At 47.7% G+C, this 24,730-nt stretch overlaps 1 protein-coding gene across 1 annotated transcript in view; it reads left to right on the top strand.

Moving 5' to 3' along the window:
* CAPN8 (calpain 8) overlaps positions 1–8,962 on the top strand; it is a 52,416-nt gene extending 43,454 nt beyond the window's left edge. The window contains exons 17-21 of the mRNA XM_039532303.1: positions 1,457–1,525; positions 5,037–5,115; positions 5,873–5,989; positions 7,799–7,857; positions 8,717–8,962. Coding sequence (XP_039388237.1) covers positions 1,457–1,525; positions 5,037–5,115; positions 5,873–5,989; positions 7,799–7,857; positions 8,717–8,740 — 348 coding nt within the window. The 3' untranslated portion in view covers positions 8,741–8,962. The remainder of the gene's footprint in view (positions 1–1,456; positions 1,526–5,036; positions 5,116–5,872; positions 5,990–7,798; positions 7,858–8,716) is intronic.
* The last annotated feature ends 15,768 nt before the right edge of the window (positions 8,963–24,730 follow it).

Below are 24,730 nucleotides of genomic sequence, written 5' to 3'. Positions count from 1 at the left end.
CCCGGCACGGCCGCTGGCTCCACTTCCTGGCCGCCCGGTCCTGCTTCCCGGCTCCGCTTCCTGGCCGCCCGGCACGGGCTCCGCTTCCCTGGCCGCCCGGTCCCGCTTCCCCGGCCCCGCTTCCCGGGCCGCCCGGCACGCCGCGGGCTCCGCTTCCCTGGCCGCCCGGTCCGCTTCCCCGGCCGCCCGGTCCCGCTTCCCTGGCTGCCCGGCGGCCGCCAGGCTCCGCTTCCCTGGCCTCCCGGTCCCGCTTCCCTGGCCGCCCGGCACGGCCGCCGGGCTCCGCTTCCCTGGCCGCCCGGTCCCGCTTCCCCGGCCCCGCTTCCCCGGCCGCCCGGCCCCACTTTCCCGGCCGCCGGTCCCGCTTTCCCGGCCGCCCAGCTCCGGGTCCCCGTCCCCACTTCCCTGGCCGCCCGGCCCGACTTCCCCGGCCGCCCGGTTCCAGCCCTGTCCCCGGCCGCCCAGAGAGAGGGCAGGGGAGTTCAGGGGTGGGGTGGGGGGTGGATAGGGGTTGGGATTTTGGCAGCTCATCACTGGGTATGGGCAGTTTCCCATTCCCGCGGTTCTCTCCTTGGCTTACTTCCATGTATAAGACAACCCTCAATTTTTAGTCTAACTATTTTAGGAAAAAGTATAGTCTTATACACGGAAAAATACGGTAACCTCTTTACTCCAACTGGAAAGTCTCCTATTTATGCAACCCACAATCTTGTTAGTTCTTTTGGCCACAGCATCATACTGGGTGTTCATGTTAGCTGAACCCATCACAACCCCAAAACCATTTTCACAATCCCTGCTTCTCAGGATGGAGTCCCCCATCCTGTAAATAAGGCCACCACCCTTTGTTTCTAGATGTATAATTTTACATTTAGTGGTATTAAAACACATATTGTTTGCTTATGCCCAATTTACCAAGTGATCCAGATTGCTCTGAATCAGTGACCAGTCCTCTTCATTATTTACCACTGCCCCAATTTTTGTGTCACCTACAAACTTTAATTTAATTCAGAATCTCTTATTATTTGAAACCTCTTTGTTCTTTTTAGCAGTCAGAAGTTCTTGGCTCAGCACAGGTGTAATCAGCATAGACATGGGCAGACTCTGAGTGTCCAATGTAAAGTCAATCATTTTGGCTATTAAAAAAGGGCTTTAAGTATTGGGTTACTCCTCTGTGTATGAAATGGGAGTGTAATCTAATAGGTGTGGTACCTTCTAACAATTCAATACAGTACTGCAGATAGCCCAGGAATTCTTGGCACACCCTTAGCTAAGCAAACTTAAACCTGCAGGTGTCTCTCCAATGGGTGGATTACAAATGGAAACTACTATGTACACTACAAATGTACACTACATTGCAATGGGTCATTTATTTGTTATCAGTGCTGGTTATTCTTCCTCTTTGATATGGGTAGAAATTGACCCGTTCTGAATTTGAACTGAGCCTTAACATACCCAGACCGACGGGACTGGCACCTTGGGACTTGTAGAATTCAAGATACTTTGGCTGAAGATTCAAAAATATTTGGTAACTGACTTATTCCATTGTCTCCCTGCCCCCAGCTAGCTCTGTGAAATACAGATTTAAACAGAGATGTGTCCAAGCCACCAAGGTCAGAAACAGGTCCCAATTTCCCCTTATGTTTGGAATTTTGATCAGGGCTCTAGTTCAGATGCATTTCTGATTTAAAGAGAGACAGTCAATTCTTCCAATTCAGCCCACCACTCTATATTTTATAACACTTTCTCAGAAGCTTGAACAACTCGCTTTGCTTGGTGATTTCATTCCTACCTGCTAGGCAAACATGGATTCATCCCCACCGCTTATATTTTAATACAGCTGAAATGAACATGGCTCTGTTGTTTTGCTGTGTAACATAATTATTGTGCACCAAGGTCACGAGTACCTGCTTTGGAATAGAGTTTGTTAGTTAACTGCTGCAGCAGAATACAAGGCACTTCTGTTTTTGCAGGGCTGACCAAAATAGGTATTGTTTGGGTTTTTTGGTAAATGTCTCTGTGAAGGGTTCCCCCCAGGGTGCCACCTGGAACTGGGGCACCACTGAGCCCTCTGACCTACCAGCCTGGGTTCCCGCTCTCACTGTGCTGCTGTGACAAGCTGCACACACATTCCCGGTCTTACACTTCCACCAGCATACGCACAGGTATGGACACACCGAGCTGCAGTTACATGCAGGCTCTCTGACCAGCCACTGCATGAACCAACAATAGAGAGGCTACAGCCAAAATAACCACCAGCTTCCCAGCCTAGGGCACCAGAGCTGTACTGTCCTGCCCTGGTCCAAACCCCAACCAGTCTGAATGTATTTTCCTGTTTGCCTCCCCAATAATGCGGAGAGGAAACGCAACAGCCCCTCTGAGCGAAGATGCCCAAGCGCTTCACTCCAAACTCACTGGTTTAGATTAAAACATAAAATAAATGTATTAACTACAAAAGATGGATTTAAAGTGGTTATAAGGGATAGCAAACAGATCAAAGCAGTTTACTTAAACTTAGTTTGCTTTTTTGTTTATTTGTTAACACATTAGTTAGATTGATTATGAATTAGCAGTTTCTCACCCTGACTGATTCTACTAGCAGTCTGGCAGATTCTCAAGGTACAAGCTGCATTTGCTTTGCAGCTTGGGTTTCTTAGGTTTCCATACACAGGCTAGAAATCCCTTTAGCCTGGATCCAGCACTTCCCCCAGTTCAGTCTTTGTTCTCCAGTTGTTTCCAGGAGTCCTCTTGTGTGGGGAGTGAAGAACAACTGATGATGTCACTCCCTGCCTTATATAGCTTTAGCATATGGTGGGAACTCTTTGTTTCAAAGTTTGTTCCCAGACCAGTTTGTGGAAAAACACGGACATCCCAAGCTGGAGTCCAGAGTCACATGGCCTGGTCACAGGCCCTTGCATACCTTGCTGAGTCATAGCTGCCATTACTTACAGGCTGTCTGAAGCGTTCTCAGGGAGGCTCACCAAGTAATGGATAAGCTTCTCCTAAGGCTTATTATTTTTTCCTAATGGCCCATTACCTGAATAGGCCCTTCCCCACCCACTATCTAGACTGAAAGCATCTTGCCTACTGGGTGTCACCCTGGTGTAACTACATTTGAAATACAGGTACATAGTCAATACAGTAACTCCTCACTTAAAGTTGTAGTTATGTTCCTGAAAAATGCTATTTTAAGCGAAACGATGTTAAGCAAATCCAATTTCCCCATAAGGTTAGGTTAGGTTCCAGGGAAATTTTTTTCTCCAGACAAAAGACTATGTTATATATATATATATATATACACACACACACACACACACATACACAGTATAAGTTTTAAACAGACAGTTTAATACTGTACACAACGATGATTGTGAAGCTTGGTTGAGGTGGTGAAGTCAGAGGGTGGCAGAGGATGGGGTATTTCCCAGGGAATGCCTTACTGCTAAATGATGAACTAGCACTTGGTTGAGCCCTGAAGGGTTAACACGTTGTTAATGTAGCCTCACACTCTACAAGGCAGAATGAATGTAGGGAGGGGAGACAGCATGGAAGAGAGAGACAGAGACACACACCCTGTGTGTGTGAGAGAGAGAGATGGGCATTGCCCCTTTAAGTACGCTGACCCACTCTAAGTACACTGCCTTTTAAAGTAGATCAGCAAGTTGAAACAGCAGCTGCTGCCAGCAAGCTCCCTCTCTCCTGAGCCCTTTTGTGTCCCCCCCCAGCTCTGTGGAGATGGGGTAGAGCTGGGGGAGGCAGGAGCAGGAGGAGGGGGACACCTTGACATTAGCACCCCTCTTCCCCCCCTCCCACCTCTGCACAGCAAGCAGGAGGCTCCAAGAAGCAGCTCCAAGGCAGAGGGCAGGAGCAGCACATGGCAGTGGGGGGAGGGACAGCTGAACTGCCGGGCAATTGCTAGCCTGCTGGGCAGCTGCTGCACAGGGAGCTTAGGGGAGCGGGGAGCTGATGGGGGGCTGCCGGTCCCCCCTGGTTCCAGGCCCCCAATCAGCTAGCTCCAATGGGCTGCTTTCTGCAAGCAGTGGACAAAGCAGGCGGCTGCCAAATGATGTTAGAAGGAAGCATTGCACAACTTTAAACAAGCATGTTCTCTAATTGATCAGCAATGTAACAACAAAACTATGTTAACCAAGCCAACTTTAAGTGAGGAGTTACTGTATTCATAACTTCAGATACAAAAATGATACATGCATACATATAGGGTAATAATATTCAGCAAATCATAACTGTTCCAATCACACCTCACATAACTTATCTTGTACAAAATGCATCATAATTATGCCATAATTGTATCATAATAATATTACTATGACAAATATGGGGTGCAGTGTCACAGTCTCCATGAAATTGCATTTTTTTTCTTATAGAGAATTTAATATCCAGAGGATTTTCTGCAAAGTCCGTTTAAAGAGGGCCAAAGTTTGAACCTAATCTACTTGACAATGCCCCTTTAAGATAAACTTTTGGGATGGTACACATTACAGGCCTCCTCCTGTGAAGGGCACAGCTCCCTCCTTTCCCACTGAAGCCAAGGAGGAGGTGCTCAGATCCTCACAGGTTGGATACATTCTGGTCACCAGCATGCAATGATTAGATGGCCTGCGTAAATTAAAACATGCCCCAAGTGCAGTTTCCCCTCTGAGCTGATGGCCAGAATAGTTTCTAATTACTCAGCTAGAGCTGGCTAGCGGATCAACTGGCTGTGAGAACGGCCTGTTGTTTCTTTTGAAGTGCTAACCGAAATGGAAGTTGTATATTACAGTGTTTGCTGAGTGAGAGGGATATTCCTCAAGGGCCTATTTGCCACAGCACAACATGTCTATGGGCAAGCTGCCAGACCTCTGGGAATGGTTTCCCAGGGCACAGTTTGCCATTAGCTAATTGAAAATTTTCCTTCAGTCATTAACACTTTCAGAGAAAAGATGCATTGGCAGGCAGTAGCAATGCATCTTCCAGCCAATCAGATAGGGCTCCTAACAGGCTAAAGGCAGACTCCATACTTCCTCTTTCTTCTGCTGCAGGAGATCTATAAGAAAGTGGATACAGACTATTCTGGTACCATAGATGCTCATGAGATGCGAAATGCCTTCAAGGAAGCAGGTAAATATCCTGTGTAGAAAGGATGCCCTAATGTGGTATTCCGTATTTAAAAAAAATGAAAATATTGAGGCATTCTGACTAGTCCACTATCCCTCCTGCCTCCTAGCCTCATAATCATGGTGACATCATTGACTTGCCTTTCTCCTCCTGATCCCCATATATGTATATATATATATATACCCTGGCCACGCCTCCTCTTTGGCAATACTATCCACTTCTGGGGTGGTGCTGGCCAGCTCTGGACCCCCTGCAGGAGCAGGTTTTCTGTGGATGATTTGTATCTCTGCAAACTCTTTCTTGGTGGACTTTCTGTGGTTGGGTCCCTGCGCTTTGGATTAGGCCAGCAGACGTCTCATTAACATGAGCCTAAATCAAGCCCTAAAACTCAATGCCAGCATGTTATGCAGGAAATGGACTCTGCTGCAATTGCTGCTGTTTGGCTGGGGCCCCAGGAGTGCAGTAAGTCTTATTAATTAGGTGCTTATCTCGGGAATATAGGGCTAAGGAACTCTGCAGAACAAGTGGAACATATGCAGTTTGTCAAGGCTTTGGGAAGGAGAATGATGCCTCTCTCCACCATAGCATAATGGGCTATAGAAAGGAGAATACACAGTAGAGATAATGGAGACCAACAACCCTTCTAGGGGGAATAGCCCATGATCCTTCAGCCACGTCTTTCTGCAGCTGCAAAATTCCATGTGCAACCTGCGTTAAAGCGTGTATGTAACTGCTGCTTGAGTGATTTCTGTGCTTTCAGGTTTCACTCTCAACAATAAGGTGCAAAACATCATTGCTCTCCGCTATGCCTGCAGCAAGATGACCATTGACTTTGACGGCTTTGTGGCCTGTATGATCCGCCTAGAGACCCTCTTCAGTAAGTTCCTTCTTTCGCAGCCGCTGAGCAGAACTGCTGAGCATTGGCGGGGGGAGGATTGTTTACATCGGAGTGCTGAGTGCAGAGCACTGTGTGGAAGTGTAAGGGAGCCAGCACAACTGGCTCTGCTTCGCAAACCAATAGAGAAGGCCCCAGACAAAAGCTGGGGGAATTCAGTCCAGATCCAAACTTTAATCATCCTTCTTCTAGACAATAGTCATGGACTAGATTGTGGAGCACTTACTCACCCTGGAAGAATCTCCTACTTATGCAAGTAGGTCACTGGCTTCAATGAGACTATTTGTGTTAGTAAATACTCAACCACATGAGTAAGGCTTGTGCAATCTAGCCATAAATTAGCACTTACAGACACATTTTTAAAGGTACTAGGTCCTTAAAGATGTAGATGGGTGCCTAGTGGGGTTTTCAATGGGAGTAAGGTGCCTAGGCTGTCTTGAAAATCTCACTAGGCACCTATCTGCATCTTTAGGCACTTTATATCTTTAAAAATTTGTCCCTCTGACCTTTGCAAGCCATAACTCTTTAATCTTCACAGCACCCCCATTAGCCCTATTTCAGAAGTGAAGAAAGGAAGGCATGGAGAGGTTAAGAGACTTGCCTCAACCCAACCAGCAAGCCACTGGGCAGAACTGGGAATAGGAGTTAGGAATCCCTAGCTCAGCTAACCAAATGTATCCAGACTGGAGGCTTTCCACCATGGCCTTCCCTTTCCTCAGTTCTCTAGTCCACACTGTATCTAGCAACTCCAATGAGCTCTGAGAATGGCAGAGCTTCAAAATGGAGAAGATGAAATCTGTTCTGATAAAAATAAGTGGCCCAAATCTTCACCTGAAAGTCAAACCAAAACCAAACCAACTTCTCTAACTTGTTAAATGGCACCCAGAAATCATTTATCTCAAATGAACCTCTGAACCCTTTTAAGGTTTGCCCAGCACCAGTTCAAAGCTCTTTGTCTGTAAAAGGGTCAAGGATGCAGATTATTCTCTGGTACCGAGGCTTGGTTCATTAAAAATAAAATCAATGTTTCACATTGAGAAGACGGTGGAAATCTAGAATATGCTTTTGTTTGGGGGCAGTGAAGGAGTTTCATGGGTTTGTATGGCTATAAAATCAGATTAGATACAAAATCAGCCACTTAAGAAGCTGTTGTACTATAGGATTATGGGAAAGAGGAAAAGGAGTAGCCATCTAACCTTCGTTTGTAAATTCTGAAGAAACACCCAGTATAATAATAGATCAAGGACAGTCTGATTCTTTTGTGGATTGCTAATAGAGATGGGCTGACAAAAGTGGAGAACTCATTTACTCTTTTGAATGAATGCAGGCTAATGTTAACTGTTCCATTTGACTGACCATTGGGGATTCTTCCAAGATGGTGAAACGCTTTTCTTAACCCTCCTATGACTTATGATCACATGCACTATGTTTCCAGTGCTCTGCCCCCACACTAAACATCTCACACTAGTTTACTTTATCTAGGCCTGGGTCAGATCTCACATTCATGGATGCATCCCTGCATATCATGTAAAATGGCCAGTGCTTTGTGGCTGTCCTGTTCTGAACACAGAATGTGTCATAGTGGGTCCTGCCTGATATGCTATCCCATGCAGTGGCTTATGAATGATACTTCAGAGGAAGGGAGGGAAATGGTTTGTAATGCTCCTACCCAATTGTGACTCAGAATTTGCCCCTGAATCCAGATTTGAATAGGCCACGGTGGGAGGCCTCCATATTTTGTCAGACACTGTGTTACTTATATTTTATTTCTTCCCTTCTTTTGTTCTTCAGAAATGTTCCAGCTCCTAGACAAAGACAAGAATGGAGTCATCCAGCTCTCTTTGGCTGAGGTAAGGCTAATTACATCAAACTTCTCTATGGTTAAACTGTTGCAATGACTGGTCACAATTAAAACATATTTCCTCAGGAAATCCATTATCAGCTTTATAAACAAATGTAATAAAGATCCAAACAGGAGACTTGCTGAAGATGCCATAGTGGAAGAGAGATTTTCAGACAAAAAGCTCTTACTAAAATCCTTCCTAAGCCAATAGTTGTTCTTCCAGAGAATGAACACTTATCACACATACAGCAAGAGAGAATTTATTCAAAATGACTCCATTTGTCTAGGAGATGATATCCTTATGGGTATTTTCATTCTCTTCTTTCAAAGTGGAGCAAAGCACTAGAAAATGCACAGCAGGGAACAATTCTTGCACAGGCAGAAGGTGAACTAAGATTTCATGTCTTTTTTTTTTTTATGAGGGTTTTCATTGTTCAAATCAAAGTTGTGCAAAAGTAATGAGGCCCAGTCCTTCCTCTGCAGGGAAAATCCAAATGGAGGGATAAATGAGAGTCCCCCACTGTGATTCCAGTGGCAGTTCATCATATCCTGTTAAGATGTGGGAGGAATTTGGCTCCAAGATTTTTTTAAAAGATCATGCATCTCTTTTTGTAGCATTCTCTTGTCCTGATTTTTGCAAAGTTTGAAGCCAGCTCCCAGCTCTGAACTTCTCCAAAGTTCAAGAGTGATTGGATCTGTGGGTTTTGGTTTACCCCATAAAAGAGATTAGATGCCGATCCAATCTTCCCCAAAGTCCGGTGGTGTTTGGATCCATAGTTTCCTTTCAGGGCCTATATGTAGTTCCACTAAAGACATTTAATAGACCTTCCAGACAGTCTAACTCCTTTTTTCTCTTCCTCCCACAGTGGCTATGCTGTGCAATGGTTTGAGCTCTTGCATCTGAATTGAGTACAGATCCCCGTGACTCTTGCAAACATGTTATGATTTTCATATGCCTGGAAACTTGGAAGATATTTATTTCCTGTGTATCTGAGTGACTCTCAATCTGCTGCTCTCCTCTTACAGGGAGAAAAAAATCCTGTTTTAATCACCGGCAACTTATTTCAAGCCAAAATGAAAATAAAATGATTCCCTGCCGTTTGGAAAACAAACACTGCAATGATACTTTAAAAAACAAACAAACAAAAAAACCTTTTCTTTTTTCTGCCTGGGGAGTATTTTTGTGTCATGCTGAAATGTCATGAATTACAATTACCACAGATGGGCCCAAAGGGCAGAACTTAGATTCAGATTCCAGCTCCACTCCAAGATTCAGCAGTGTTCAGATCCAAACAGCTGGTCTGGACAGAAAGGGATAGAAAGGGTCAGCTACAAAATTTGTATCAGATTCTGAAGAATCCACCCATATCCTGAATTTGAATCTAGGAGTTTGATTTGGGCCCATCTCTAAGGACTTTGTTTAGTGACCTGGTTTAGTCTATTCCATTTAGGTTCTTATAGTATCTATTGGGTTTCCAGGAAACGGGGCGGGCGGAAGCCCGCCCCATGCTAACGGAACCCCCCCTCAGCCTAAGGGGAGGTTCCACAGGGCCTCAGAAACCCACTAATTGCGGGGGACAACTAATAAAAGAACAGGGACAGGAGTGCGGTCAAAGGGTCATAAGAAGGGAGCCTGACGGGGGACACCGAGCAGAGAACCCCAGACAGCGCCCACTGCTCTTTATAACACCTGAGTGCCTTCCAGATTGAGAATAATCAAGGAGGATAGCATCTGTCATCTGAGTTTTAGTGAGCAGGAGAAGGAGGAGGGAATCTGAAGGCCCTTTTTATGGCTCTTTTGCATGTTTTCAAGTAGGAGAAGGAGAGGGCAAGGTGGTAAGGAAAGATGTGATTTGTGCTCTCAGTAGGCACATTGGTTGATAACAAACCTTGTCAGTGATCCACATGCAGGCCCAAAACCAAATATTTACATTTAATAGGTAGAAAAGGGGAGTGTGCAGCCTGGGAAGGAGTCCTATTAGCTCATCACACTAGAAACCTGAAAGAGCCTGCAGGTTGGTTTGCAACTTCAGCTGGAGGTAAAGTTTCCAAACATGGAATCACTGGAGGAGCCAGTTTTTGAAACTGAGGCCTGCAACCCACACACAAGCAAATGCACCACAGTGACAGAGGATGCAGCTTCTTTAGAATCAGTGGAGTTGCTTCTGCTTAGAACTGTTTGAGTTTGGCTCTTGGTCACTAAATTAAAGATCCTCTCAAAGCTCCAGCGTCCTGGACAAGTTCTAGTTTGAATAACTACATTCTGCCTGACTATTCTGCAGCTTCATTTGGAAAAGTTATTTTCCATTCCCCTTCTTAACTGTCATCACACTAATAAATCTAATCTATAGCATTGCTAGCACAGAACAGCTGCCATGCTCCATCCCAGAGGTGGCTGTGTTTTAGTGATGTGAATGAACTCTATACAGTAGGCACAGGGCAAAATTCTTCTCTCTCACTGAAGTGGGGATCTCTGCTGTCTGCAATATTTAGGAGTTGTTTGACACGGGAACACCATTCTCACAATAAGGGCAAAATTAGCATTTAGTGAGCTGCTTGGTATGTAAGAATGGAATATTTTACCTTTGGGTTATAAAATGCTGTAGGATCCTTGCGGATGAAAACTGTGATGTACAGTGAAACCTGTGCTAAGGGTCAGCTGGGAAGGGTGGGCATCTTCCCTAAGGCCCAGTAAAATCTCTGTCCTCAGGAGAGTTCCTGTGACGAAGTGGGGGTTTTTCTTGGTTTTTCTGTGTTTTCCAGTGGGTTGCATGCAGAGGGAGGGGAACTCAGTGTCCCCGGGTGTTACTGGTTTAACGAGGTGAGGGGAGAGGGAGTTTGTTGTTACATAGGACCGGAGAGGGAACTTGGGACCCTGGCCAATAGCCTGGAGGATGGAGACCCCAGCAATTGGTGACCTGGTGACCTGGAGACAGAGCTCAGGAGTCACAGCCGGTTCTGGCCAGTGGGAGGACAATGGGCTGCGAAGAGAGGACCCCGGTGACCTGACCAGCCGGAGGTGGGCCAGAGGAGGCCTTCCTGTTTACAACCCTGTTTACCTGGAGAGAAGACAATGGACAGAAGCGGGGCTTGGGGCTGGGGATATCGGAGGCCCAGCAGGGGGGCTCTAGGCTGGAGAGGGGGAGCAGGCAGGGCCAGTGATGAGCTGCCAAAATCTTAACAACCGGTTCCCTATAAAAAGTTCTGATTTAAGGGGGGAGGGAGCGGGGGAGGGGCCTGGGCGGGGGGAGACATACTCGTGGGGCTGGGGGCCCCTGCAGCTGGGGGGAAGTGGGGGAGGGGCCCGGGGAGCCTCAGCCTCCCCAGCTGGGAATCCTGGGAGCAACAGGATGATTCGGCCTGCGGACTGGAGTTCTTTGCCCACCCCCTGGCCCTTTAACAACCGGTTCTCCACGGAGGTCTAATTTTAGCAACCAGTTCTTGGGAACCTGTGGGAATCGGCTCCAGCTCACCACTGGGCAGGGCCCACCTGGATGCAGGGGGACTGGGATATGCTGTGCTGAAGGAGGCCAGGCCTGAGGCCCTGAGCATTTCCTGTGCTGTGTTCAACTCTCAATAAACCCTCCTGTTTTATGCTGGCTGAGAGTCGCTCCGGTCTAGAGAACAGGGTTGCATCAACCCCTTCGGGGGTGAGGAGGCCCGGGGGGGTCCAGAGTGCGTGGACTCCCTGAGGGGGCCCACGGCGAGAGACAGACGTGCTAAGGCTCAGAGAAGTGCAGCTCCAGGAGATGGAGGGGCCTGACCCCAAGAGAGAGTGGACCCCCGAGAAGGGCTATCTCACTGAAAGGGGCACCCCCCACGGACCACACGGGGCCATGAGTGGGCATGATCTGTGAGTCCGTGACAGTTCCTCTCTATTAATTGCAATGTGTTATACACTGTAGCTACCCAGCAGTCCCTTTGGCAATTAAGGGGTCTGTAACATATGCCTCTATTTCAATACACCTCCTACGTATTGCAGTGGCTCTCTGTGGCTCTCGCTCCCCTTTCCAGGCTGGGCAGAGTGCTATACTCCGTCCTCCTTTATCTGTAGGTAGTTCTAGAGGAGCCACTTCCTCTTTTCTTTGTTCTTTGAGCACAGCACTTGGTATCTGGTCTTCAGACAACTGCTTAAAAGTAAGCCTTGTCATTGGATACACTTCTCCTTGCCACTTGGCTGCATCTGCAAAAAGATGAATAAGGTCATCTTGTTTCTCTTCCTCATGCGACAAGCCAAACAAGTGTCTGTGCGCATCAATCCTTCTCCCTTGGCCCTAATTGCTTGTTGACTAAAATGCCTGCAGCTGCTATTAGGGGGAATGCAGGATGGGGTGGGGAGGGGGGTGGATTGAGCGTGGGGCTAGGAGTTAGGAACTCCTGAGTTCTCATCCCTTGTTGTGTGGCCATGGCTTCAGAGTTGTCAAGCACCCGTAGCTGCCATGTGACTTGAGTGCCTTAATCGCTTCATGTCAGTTTTTCTCGCTGTATAATGGGTATCATAGGGCAGGAGTGTTGCAAGAGCTCACTAATTCATGTCTGTAATATGCGCAGTATTAGTAGGAAAACCTGACTGTGCCTGGTTGGTATTCCTAGCGCTTCGCATGTAGGATGGCAAAGAAGAGCTTGCCCATGGGAGCAATGCAGTGGGCTAGTCTAACCGTTCCCTTCCTGCCCACACTTTGCAGTGTTTCCATTGACTGTGCTGAAGACCATGCATCATGGTGCATTGCAAAGCCAAAATCTCTCACTGTGCTGCTGTGGTAGAGTATTATAAATATTGGCCAAGGTCCAGAGGACCGTACTCACTTGTGGACAGCTTGCCTTACATCTGGGTAGTCATATTCGTTCAAATGGCAGTAATTCCTACCAAAGAAGCATTTTATATCAACTTTGCACAAGACTAAATGATGGTGTGAGGTACAAAGCTGTGGAGAATCAGGCCCTGAATAAGGATGGTTTGTCCCACGGGTGTAATCGGCAGGAGAATCAGGCCCAGCAAGTGCAAATAGCTGCCTCAGCTTCTGCCTCAGCTTCTGCCTTAGCAGTCAAAGACCCCACACTATAAAGTGATTGCTTGCATAGGGCGGGAGAGTTTTTCCATGGGGAATTATTGGACTTCTCCTTCATCATTCCTATCACCTCAGACTAAAGACCTTGGTTTATGTGTCCCACACATTTGACGTTTCCCCACTACTAATGATGTTTCCTCACCCTCTTTACCTCTCTCATATCTTGGGACTGACATGACTACAACTACACTGTGTACCTGGATTGGACAGCAGTGCTTCCAAACGATGTAACTTTATCAGGGGGAGGGATAGCTCAGTGGTTTGAGCATTTGCCTGCTTAAATTCAGGGTTGTGAGTTCAATCCTTGAGAGGGCCACTTAGGGATCTGGGGCAAAAATCAGTACTTGGCCCTGCTATTGAAGTCAGGGGGCTGGACTTGATGACTTTTCAAGGTCCCTTCCAGTTCTAGGAGATAGGCATATCTCCTATTATTATTAACTTCCAAGTGACACTGCAGTGTTCTGGGATATTACCCTTTTCTACAGTAGTGCATCTTTGTGAGACAATGTGCTCCAAATCCAGTCCTGCCAGAAATAGGTGCAATTTCTGTTGATCTCAGTGGGAGATGCACCCATTTGCTCTCGATCTCAGCAGGATCTCTTGTGTTTACCCAAGCTAGGCTAGTCTGGCTCCTTTTAGCTTCTTCAGCAGGTATGGTTGTGAAACTGTTTCCCCCTCATGCAAAGGGACTGTCTCATCGTTTCCCTTGTTCGTGTTGTAGAATCTCCTTCTAACATTATAACTGCTTTAACCTCATGACCTGTGGTGTGAGGTCAGCCAGACATTAATCTCTCAGTCTTCCAGAGCACTGTGAACAAAGGATGGCAGAAGCACCACTCACAAGTATTCACAAGCCTGTCAAGACAGAGATGTAGCCATGTGATCAGCTGCCTGGCTTGTCCCCCAGGCTGCACTTTCAGCAGCGGCTCAGAGACTTGAGTGCTGGATCACCAGTGAAACCACTAGGAGGTACAGAAAGCAGCATAAGTATCTTTCAGCTTCACTTGGCAGGTTTGCATTAGTACACTTCCCTGTCTAATCTGGTAGGGCAACAGCATCACAGAGCACACAGGTCCAGTAAGCAGCCCAGGCAACACAATGCTGTGATCTCCAAGTCAAAGATAAGTTAATATGCTTTGGAGCCTATTGAGTGCCTACAGCTAGATACCTACGCTGAGTTTTCATTAGGCATCCACAGGTCCCATTGCAGTCAACACCTCTGAAAAACCAGGCCACTTATTTTTGTGCACCCAGGTTTAAAAACGTTGGCTGAAGTCTTTAAAGAAAGGAAAGCGCAGAAATGGGGGAGGGAAGCACAACACTATATGGTTATAAAATCATAAAGGTCCACCTTTATTTATTTATTTTGATAAGGAACTAAACCTCTTTTGGAATAGTCCAGCTGCAGATAGCAGCAGAATTGGGGCTTCCAGGAGTCCTTCACTTCTTCAGGCAAAACTCCTTCACCTGTAGGAGAAGGGGATTGCCCACTTTAGTTCCCCAGTGGGGCAGTGTCCTAGGACCACCACTCCCACCTCAAATACCTGAATGTTAGAGACATCCACCTCAATTTTGGTTTGAAATCCCTATGTTGGCAGCAAACAGAGAGAGGGTGCGAGAGAGAGAGAGAGACCGTTCCTCTTTACTTTGGTTGCTTTACCTGATCATCTTTCAAGAAGCCATTTCAAATTGGAGGTGTCTGAGAGATTAGAGGTGAAGTGGGTACAAAAGCTGATGTGATCATTAGAGGTTTAAGAACCACAATGACCAGCTGGGTCCAGTATAGCTTACAGCATATTCCCTTTTGTTACTATTTAATTACACATAATACTTGTTCATTAATTTTCAGTGGAGCTAGCGAGGAATCAGAAAACGTGATTAGCACTGAACCAGGGATTACTCACATGTGAGCATTATTCTTTAATTTTACTACCTTAGTGCACCCTCAGGCCAAGAGTAGTTTGTTGTAGCACCACACATGTTCCTGCTAGAGGGCAGTAGTAACTGTTACTTCAGCCAGGACTAGCTGGTCCTGCTTTAATATTGTTGGTTTTAGGCTGCCAGTAAAGGCCCAGAAGGACATTATGCTGTTCATTAGGCGACACCTTTCCACTGTGAAAACCTTGCTCAGTAAGAAGTGAAGTGTCAGTAGAAATGGAGATTAGAAAAATATATGTGATTTCAGAGGGAACATGGAGTAAATTAAACAGGGAAAAGGAGAGGAAGAGAAGAGGAAAACAAAAGAAAATGATAAAGAACCAATTATCTCTTTAATCTGTAAACACCATTAGCCAAAATCCTTTGAGATGAGCCCCCAGAGATGATGACCCAATAATAGTGAGGGTGTGGTCAATCCCAATAGTAATAAAGTGTTCCCACCTTCTTCGATCTTAATTTCAGTTCAACAGGTTTTTCGCTGTAGATTGCTTTTGTACATCCCCCTCCAAACCATCTGCACCCCAAACTTTGTAACAGTTGGTGAGTGCATGAGAACCTGAAAGAAGAGCTGACTAGGCAAGTTCCATTGTCCATGCTGGGAGACATGCAAAAGGTAAGTAAATAAACTGTATAGGTGGAACAGAATAGGAAATTCACAATTCATACCACTCTGTGGTATTATTGCTAACTTGGATAATAAGAGACTTTGATTATTTTTAATTAGATGAGCCAAATTGGAGGTCTTTGAGTAAAAAAAAGGAAGGGTTATCTTGTGCCTTAGGCAATAGATTGGGGTCAGAAGATTGTGGTTCAATTCCCTGCTCCATCACTAACTTTCTGTGTGCCCTTGGGCAAGTCACTTACTCTCTGTGTGTCCCTGTTTCCCCATCTGATTAAAAAAGGGGAGAATATCCTTCATTCAATCTTTTGGTGCCTCAGTTCCCCATCTATAAAGTGGAGTTAATAACATCTCCTTTCTCCTACCTTTTATCTGTTTTTTCCCCCATTGAGACTGTAGGCTTCTTGAGGCCTTTTATGTGTATGCATGATGGGGTGGAGTAGGCCCAGAGGCCCCCTGCTGAAGACTTCAGGGTCCTGCCACACTCCTCCCAAGAAAGAAGCAGTAGAGCTAAATCCTCCAAGCAGCCTACAGAGACTGCACAGGAAGCAGCCAATCAGGGGGAGGCAGCAGGGGGCTAGCCAATCAGAGTTGTTGCAGGCTAGTATAAAAGGAGCTGCAGTGCCAACCCCACTCAGTTCTTTGCTGGAGTCAGAGGAGTATTACTGGTGCTCCTGGCTGGCCAAAGGGAACTGCAGCACCATGGACAGCTCAGTACCGACAGGGAGTGAGAAAGAGCTTCTTGCTGGTTGGCTGGACCTGAACATAGAGGAGCCCTGAGGTAGGAGTGAAGCTTTGGTGATGGCTGGGGAAGTGGCCTAGAGCAGCGGTCCCCAACCTTTTTGGCACCAGGGACCGGTTTCGTAGAAAAAAAAATTTCCGTGGACCTGTGGGATGTTTTTGGGATGATTCAAGTGCATTACATTTATTCCTATTATTATTGTAATATATAATGAAATAATTATACAACTGACCATAATGCAGAATTAGTGGGAGCTCTGCCCCCTATCTGACCCCCACCCACTTCCTATCCCCCCGACTGCCCGCCCCCCTCAGAATCCCCGACCCATCCTGCTCCTTGTCCCCTCACCATCCCCCAGAGACCCCCACCATCCTGGGACCCCACCCTGCTCCCTGTCCCCTGACTGCCCCAACCCCTATCCCGCCCTGCTGAGTCCTGACAGACCCCTGGAACACCCACAATCCAACCCCCATTCCCTGCCCCTGACCGCCCCCCCAACCTCCGCCCCCACTCTGTGCCCTGACTGTCCCCAGGACTCCCTGCCCCTTAGCCAACCCCGCTGGGCCCAGCCTCTTACCCCCGGCTCCCGCCTCACCCGGAGCCTCAGCGCCTCGCCCAACAGCTGCAGCATGTCTCCGGCGGGGCCTGAGCTCCGTCCTGCTCAGAGTCGCATGGTGAGGGGGCGGGGCTGGGAGCTCCACGCCGAGTGGAGGCAGCTGAGCTCAGCCCGGAGCTCGCAGCCCTGCCCCCTCACCACGCGGCTCTGGGCGGGGCGGGGCTCAGGGGCCCCACCGGAGATGTGCCGCTTGATGTGCTAGGGGTCGGTTCGCGGACCGGTTCCTAACAGGCCGCGGACTGGTATCGGTCCGCGGCCCGGGGGTTGGGGACCCCTGGCCTAGAGAACTGAAAGCAGTTTTGTTAAAGGGATGTGGGGTGTATGTGGCAGCTATTCTTAGGGACCCTGGGCTGGGGCCTGGAGTAGTGGGTGGGCCTGGAGAAGTGGCCTACAACTGGACAGCAATAAGCCCCCCAGCAGGGGACCTGAACTACCTAGTGGCCCAGCTGGGTCTAGGGCAAAACCATTGCCTCCAGGGAAGAAGTCCTGCGTTACAGCCTGCTACCAAGGCAGGGACTGTTTAAAGACTGCAGCCACACCTGACCAGAAGGGGTGCTTGGGAGAGGTAGGTGACATGCTGTTACAGTATATACAGTGGCTAGCACTGTGGGGCCACAATCTTGGTTGCAATCTGGAGGTGCTACTGTAATATAAATAATAAGTCTGACTCAGTGAGGACTTTTGGAATTGTAATTTTGATTGTGGATTGTTTTTTTTAACTTGACAGTGTCCCTTTCATGTCAAAGATAGAGAATGTGTGAGATGCTGGAGAACTGAGCATGGTCCATGCTTTCAGGTGGAAGGAGGCTAAAAGGCTGCTGGGAGTGGGAAGGAGGGTGTCTATATGCCACTCGCCATGATTTGGTTCTGTTGGGCCTCCAGGCATCCTGGGAAGTAGCGGGAATATGGTGGGGTCCTGTTCATAAACACTATTAGCAAGACCTTGATTTGAAAGGCCTTTCTTCTTTAGTGTTTGATATCCAATAAGGATTTACTTACAAGCATTTGATCAGGTAACAGTATGGCAAACAGTCCAAGTATGTTTTCAAGCCATAATCCCATGAAATTTATTAGCCACATGACTATGGCTTGAAAACGTATTTTTATCTGTGCTTTCTGAGTGAAAGATCACACGTTGTCATACAGATGTCTGATTTAGCACTGAAAAAAATGCTGTCAATTGGGATCCATTTAAACATGCTTTGTCAAGTACTCTTCATTCAGTTATCTGATTTCCTTCAAATGTCACTGATTACCCAGCCTGAGGCTATGTTATGGGGCCTAAAAACAAGAGGTTCCATACCCAAATTTAGAATCAGTGAGTGAGGTATAAGGAATGGATGGACATAGAAGACTGGAACAAAACGGGTGCCTCCTTTAGAATCATTTGATTAGTGAGGGTCCTAATGAACCTTGAGTAGAGCCCTTTGGAGTCTCTGTATTAGGCTGAGAATGTGTTGCATATTTTGCTGCAGCTTTTGATAAGCTAAAGTGATCAAGTGTATGTAGGGACTTGAGAACTGCAACTGGAGTGCTTCCTGGAGAAGGCTGGGGATAAAGGTCATCTAGAGACACTATAAAACCAATCTGAAACCACCAGTAGACCTTTAAATAATACAGATGCCAGACAAAATTGTGCTGTAGCTTGCCTTTAACCTATACTCCCTAAACATTTACTTCTAATTACTTTTCTTAACTGCATTACAGTGTACTTCCTAATTACAGCAGGGAAACACTCGAGTTGTAATGACTTTTTTTTTAATAGCTTTTTTCTTAGCTCTCTAGCAGCCAACTCTCCTGGCCTCTAACTTTATGTAAGTGAGTACAAGCTGTTTGGCAAATCCTTCAACCGATGGAAAGCTAAAACTGCAAGCGACGGATTAGGAGACCCTTGTTCACACTGAGGATCACTTTACCCCTTGAGTAGTGCCACTGAAATCAATGGGACAACTTGCAGATGCCACTCAGTATGAGTAAGAGTGTTGTTAAGAGCTCATGTAATGAGTAAGCCATTTATAGTGCACAAGTTTTATTGGTCCTACAAAACTCAGCAACTGTGCCACATTATTAGTTTCATAAGCACGGGAAGTAGAGGTGCGGGGTTGCTTGAGCACCCCCAGGTTTTGTGCCCAGTGTCCCAGTTGCTGGCCCCAGCTGCCAGCCCTGCATGTGGGGTCCTGCCTGGCCGCTGGCCCCATGCTCCACTGCCAGCCCCAGGAGTCCTGCCCAGCTGCTAGCCCTGCATGCAAGGTCCCGGCCGCTGGCTCTGCACCTGCCCCTATCTGTGGCCCCATCCTTTGCTGCCTTACCCTGTCTGCATTCCCCTCCACAGCCCTACTCCTGGCCCCAGCTCTAGGGTATGGTGAGGGTCATGGACTGGGGCAAAGGTGGGGTACTTGCTCCTGTGGGGGGGTTTATACCATGTAGACATACCCATGGAGTGAAATCCCGGCCCTTGCTTCAGCAGCAAGTGCTTTGTGCATTAAATCAGTGCTGGTGCGCCTGAGTTCACAACACTGGTGGGCGATAGTTAACTTAAATATGCAAAAAAAAAAATTAAAATTGAAACTGAACCAAAATCTCCCCCCCCTTCGTTTTCATTTTTACAAAAACCTAACTCTTCAGCTTACACTCCTTTGCTAGTCTCTCTTAAAGAAATGCACCAGGTTTTGGCCATCCCAGAAATTGAATGAAATTGAAAGGTGATAAAGATAAAGGTGAAAGGTGGTTTTCACACCTCAACTGCTAGAACAGGGCCTCATCCTCCCTGATTGAACTAACCTCGTTATCTCTAGCTTGCTTCTTGCTTGCATATATAAACCTGCCCCTGGAAATTTCCACCACTTGCATCCGAAGAAGTGGGTATTCACCCACGAAAGCTCATGCTGCAAAACGTCTGTTAGTCTATAAGGTGCCACAGGATTCTTTGTTGCTTTTAAAGTAAAAATTGATACGGGGGGGGGGGGGAAGTTTCACCAGTGCATAATTAGACTGTGGCACTCGTACCCCAACATCTTGTTGAGGCCAAGAATTTAGCAAGATGGACATTTATATGGATGAGAAATATTCAGAGACTTCTAACAAATATTAAATTTCATGATTCAGGTCTTAAACCAATCACTAAATAATAGGGATTAGGATGAGGGGCAGATTATCCCATATCAGCCTGGTGCAAATGTTCTTGCACTTTCCTCTGAGGTATCAGGTGCTGGTCATTATCTGAGGCAGGATAGTGGACTGGATGGACCACTGGTCTGACACAATATGGCAAAGCTTGTGTGTGGTCTTAAGTTTATCTGTTTATTATAACATATTTGAATTACTGTAGCAGCAAGGAGCCCTTGTCATGCACCAGGACCCTACTGTGCTAGGCTAGTTATGATTTAGCACTTTGAATTTTTGGTCGTTACTGCGCCTTTATATTTCTAGGAGCCTGCTGTCTGCAGAGGGCAGCTGCCATCTTGTAGAACAGTGGTCACCAACTGGTCGATCACGATCTCTAGTCCAGTGGGGCTGCTGCTAAGGCAGGCTCCCTGCCTGTCCCAGCCCCACGCCACTCCCGGAAGTGTCCAGCACGCCCCCGTGGCCCTGGGATTGAGCAGGGGTCTCTGTGCGCTGCTCCTGCCTGCAAGCACTGCCCCTGCAGCTCCCATTGTCCAGGAAGGGGGAACTGTGGTCAATGGGAGCTGTGAGGGTGGTGCCTGCAGAGATGGGCAGCGCACGGAGCCACATGACACCCCCCCCAGGGGCTGCAGGGGAGTGTTGCTCCCTTTCGGGAGCAGCATGGGGCCGGGGCAGGCAGGGAGCCTGCCTTAGCCTCACTGCACCACTGACTGGGAGCTGGCTGAGGAGATAAGTGCTGCCTGGTGGGAGCCTGCACCCCCCCACCCCCATCCAGAGTCAGCACCTCATAACCCCTCCTGCACTGCAACATTCTGCCCCAGCCCAGAGCTCCCTCCTGCACCCAAACTCCCTTCCAGAGCTTACACCCCTCACCTCCTCCTGCACTCCAATACCCTGTCCCAGGTTCAGTCTAGAGCCTCCTCCCACACTGTGAACCCCTCGGTCCCAGCCCAGAGCCTGCACCACCTTCCCAACCCCCTCCCCCAGCCCAGTGAAAGTGACAGTGGGGGAGAGCAAGTGATGGGGGGGGGGCGGAGGATGGAGGGGGGAGGCTTTGGGGAAGGGGTGGGGTAGATCCTGGGTTGCTCTTGGATTCAAAAAGTTATCTTGGGCATAAAAAGTTTGGAGACCCTGTTGTAGAGCCTGGCACAGATACTAAATTTATATCCACAGATGCAATATCCATGGATATAAAGCAGGTATCCGTGGAGCTGCAGGACTCTACCAGGAACTGCAGCAGCAAAAGCAGCAGCATGTCAGGCCGCCGCTTGCAGGAGCCAGTGCTCAGCCTGGGCAGGTCCTCCAGAGTGGCTGTACTGCCCCCCAGCCCTGCCCACTGGGGCAGGCACCAGACCGACCATCAGCTGTCCCTGGTCGTGTTAGTGTGTGCAAGTGGCTTGCATGCTCCCAGACAGGAGATGCTGGGCACTGGCTACCGCAAATCCAGTTGATATCTGTGGCTATCTGCATCTGCAGACATAAATTTTGTATCTGCGCAGGGCTCTACTTGTTGGGCAGAGAGCATGCAGCATCTTACAGAAGAGAGATGTACCGTGGTCTCTCATGGAGACTTTACTTGTCTTCCTCCTTTTTGCTGCTTTTCCTTCAGCTAAAATAAAAGCCATTCAGAGTGGAAAGTACATAGGTTTGCTCTTTGTTTCTGGATGTGCATAGCAGTGGAGATTGTTAAAGGAATTCACAAAGCACAATTCAGGGCAATTACTGGCTGAAATATGCCCGATCAGTAGCAATCACTGCAAAACAGGAAAATCACCTACAATTTACAATGTGTGGGGCCATGGACACTAAGATACATCTCTACCCTGATCAGGACTGGCTCCAGCCACCAGCCTGGCAAGGAGCTGTTTGGGGCAGCCAAGGAGAAGGGGCAGCACATCCGGCTCTTTGGCGGCAATTCGGCGGTGGGTCCCTCCGTCCCTCTCGTAGCAAAGGACCAGCCGCCAAATTGCCACTGAAGACTGAAGCAGTGACAATAGAGCTCCCACAGATCGCAATCACGGCTCTTTTTTTTTCTTTGGGTGGCAAAAACCCTGGAGCTGGCCCTGACCCCGATGTAACGCTGTCCTCAGGAGCCAGAAAAATCGTACCGCATTATAGGTGAAACCACATTATATTGAACTATCTTTGATCTGCTGGCGTGCATCCTCCCCCGGAGCACTGCTTTACCGCATTATATCTGAATTCGTGTTATACCGGGTCACGTTATATTGGGGTAGAGATGTATATTAAAGTGCTTCACGTAACCCCAGCCTCTTCCAATTGTGACAACACTCCATGAGTTTCCGACCTCTTCCTCAGATATGCCCTCAAAGAGCTCGGCACACAAAGAATCTCTTTATGTAAGCTCCAGGTCCCCTGATGACAACGATGACTATAGTTCCCAGATCATTCTAACAATCCTTTCCCTAGAGTGCACCTGTCTTTAGTGTTCTTAGCTAAAGTCTTTTATAGGCAGGTGCATCACTATCTAAAGTGACATGAACAAAAGCCCTTTGGAATTTTAAGTACAGATCCCAATAGAGCTCAGTCCGGAATGGGAAAGTGGCTGGGCACCCAAAGGGACAAAGCCCTTTTGCTTTAACCATGTATTAATTAGAGATGGTGGTGGTTCAGGTTTTGGTCCTAGGCTTCCCTTTCATTCCCCCCCTTAATGACAGTATTATCACAGCAAGGCCTGGCTTCAGTGCAAGCGCTTATTTGCATCATCCATTTCAGTGACTAGTGTGTGTTAGATGTGTTTGCTTTCAAATTGAATGTGATGTGCCCCAGGTGCTACAGCTGGGGTACTGCACAAGCAATAAAAGATCAGAATTGCCTTCTGTACAGGATGATTATAACTTGTGTGAAATGGTAGCAGGCTCCATCTGAGCCCCCCCAAACCACTTCTTGTTTGCCCTGTATGTCTCCTTCTATATGGTGGTGATGAGAATGCATTAGGTCCTATTACACCATTCTAACAGCATGGATGGGAAACAGGAAGGATTGTTGTATAGCTGGGTATTGGATTTAGATTTGTATGGCTCTGGGTTCAGTTCCCAGCTGTGTCACAAACTCCCTGTGCATGTCCTTTGGCATAGACTTTCAGGCCAGAAGGGACCATCACGATCATCTGGTCTGACCTCCTGCACAGCACAGGTCACATAACCTCACCACCCACCTCTGTGATAGGCCCATAACCTCTGGCTGCATTACTGAAGTCTGCAAATCTTGATTTAAAGACTTAATGTTACAGAGACTCTACCATTTACTCTGCTTCAAACCAGCAAGTGACCCATGCCCCAGGCAGTTGAGGAGGGCACAACCTCCCCAGGGTCTCTCTGCCAATCTGCCCTGGGGATAAATTCCTTCCTGACCCCAACTATGGCAATCAGTTAGACCCTGTAGATGTGGGCAAGACACCTGGGAAAGAATTCTGTGTAGTAACTGAGAGCCCTCCCCATCCAGTGTCCATCTCCAGCTGCTGGAGATATTTGCTAATAGCAGTCGCAGATGGTCCATGTGCCACTCTAGGCAATCTTATCATACCACCCCCTCCATAAACTTAACAAGTTAGTTTTCTTGTCACCACACTGCTCCCCTTGGAAGGCTGTTCCAGAACTTCACTCCATTCCCTATATGTGAAATGGGGATAATACTCCCTTTCTTCCCAGTGTGTTTGTCTTGTCTATTTAAATTGTAGGCAGGAAGGGTCTCTTATGATGTATTTCTACAGTGTCTAGCCCAATGGGGCCCTGAGTGTGGGAGGCGCCTCTAAGTGCTACCGTAATACAAATGAAAAGCAAAGACTGATGTTCTTTCCATCCAAGGGGGTGAAAGAGCCTCCCAAACATTGCTGGAGAAAATGAAGTTCTGCTCTTAAAGTGAATCTTGTAACAACGGGGTGGTGGGGTCCCACATTTGTTGCTTCTCGGTGATATCCATATGAAATGTGCTCAGTTTGCAAGTAACAGGATGTGTTAACTTTATCACTACCAGTGCTGCAAACACATCCTGGTATCTGAGAGCAAGGCTGGGTTTTTTCTCCATCACCATTAATAAAGGATCCACCAGGCCGTGAGTTACACCTGTGCAACCCCATTGTCTTCACATTATACCCTGTGATGGGGTAGTGTGCCACTGATGGCAATAGTGCCTAGTGGTGAGCCCATCCTACCACCTGGCTTGGACTCTTCTGAACTCTTAAAGGGCTGGTAGAAACCTAAGGATCCTGGGAACTGGGAAAGGAATCTAGAGACTGTACCTTTTAAGGCCTGAAACCTTAGAGGAGGCAGGGTGAGGCTCCCCTCTCATCCAACCCAATGGGAAAGAGTTTGGAGAAGGGGAGCAGCATAAGGCTGCCTTCCTCCTCCCTCACGGCGCACAGACACTGCCAGGAGAAGACTGGCCTGCTGAATCCTCCAGATTGGAAAGCTAATTGGGAATGGGGGTCAGTGGAAGGAAGCTGGTAAAAGCCTTGCGGGTGACTCCTCTAAGGCAAGAGGCCAGAGATATGAACCCCAGCTCCAGAGAGAGGGCCGAAGGGGAAAAGAGGGGAAGTTGATGCCTATGGGTACTTGACCAGAAAAAGCCTGGCAATGCCATACCCAGGCACGGGGAGGTGCTCTGGAGGTGAGAGGCATGGTGACTTTGCCTCAAGACACCTTCAAATGCAAATGATTTGGAGTTTATTAAATGGTTCTGCTGCTAGAAGGAATAGATGGTGGCTCACTGTTGCTTAGCTGGCCCTGCAGGGCTCACGGGAGTAAAAAGCAG

Source organism: Mauremys reevesii, linkage group 3 (genome assembly GCF_016161935.1).
Source record: "Mauremys reevesii isolate NIE-2019 linkage group 3, ASM1616193v1, whole genome shotgun sequence".
NCBI classification, from domain to species: Eukaryota; Metazoa; Chordata; order Testudines; family Geoemydidae; genus Mauremys; species Mauremys reevesii.
Note: the sequence above shows the minus strand (reverse complement) of the source record. Positions and strands in the feature narration are given on the sequence as shown.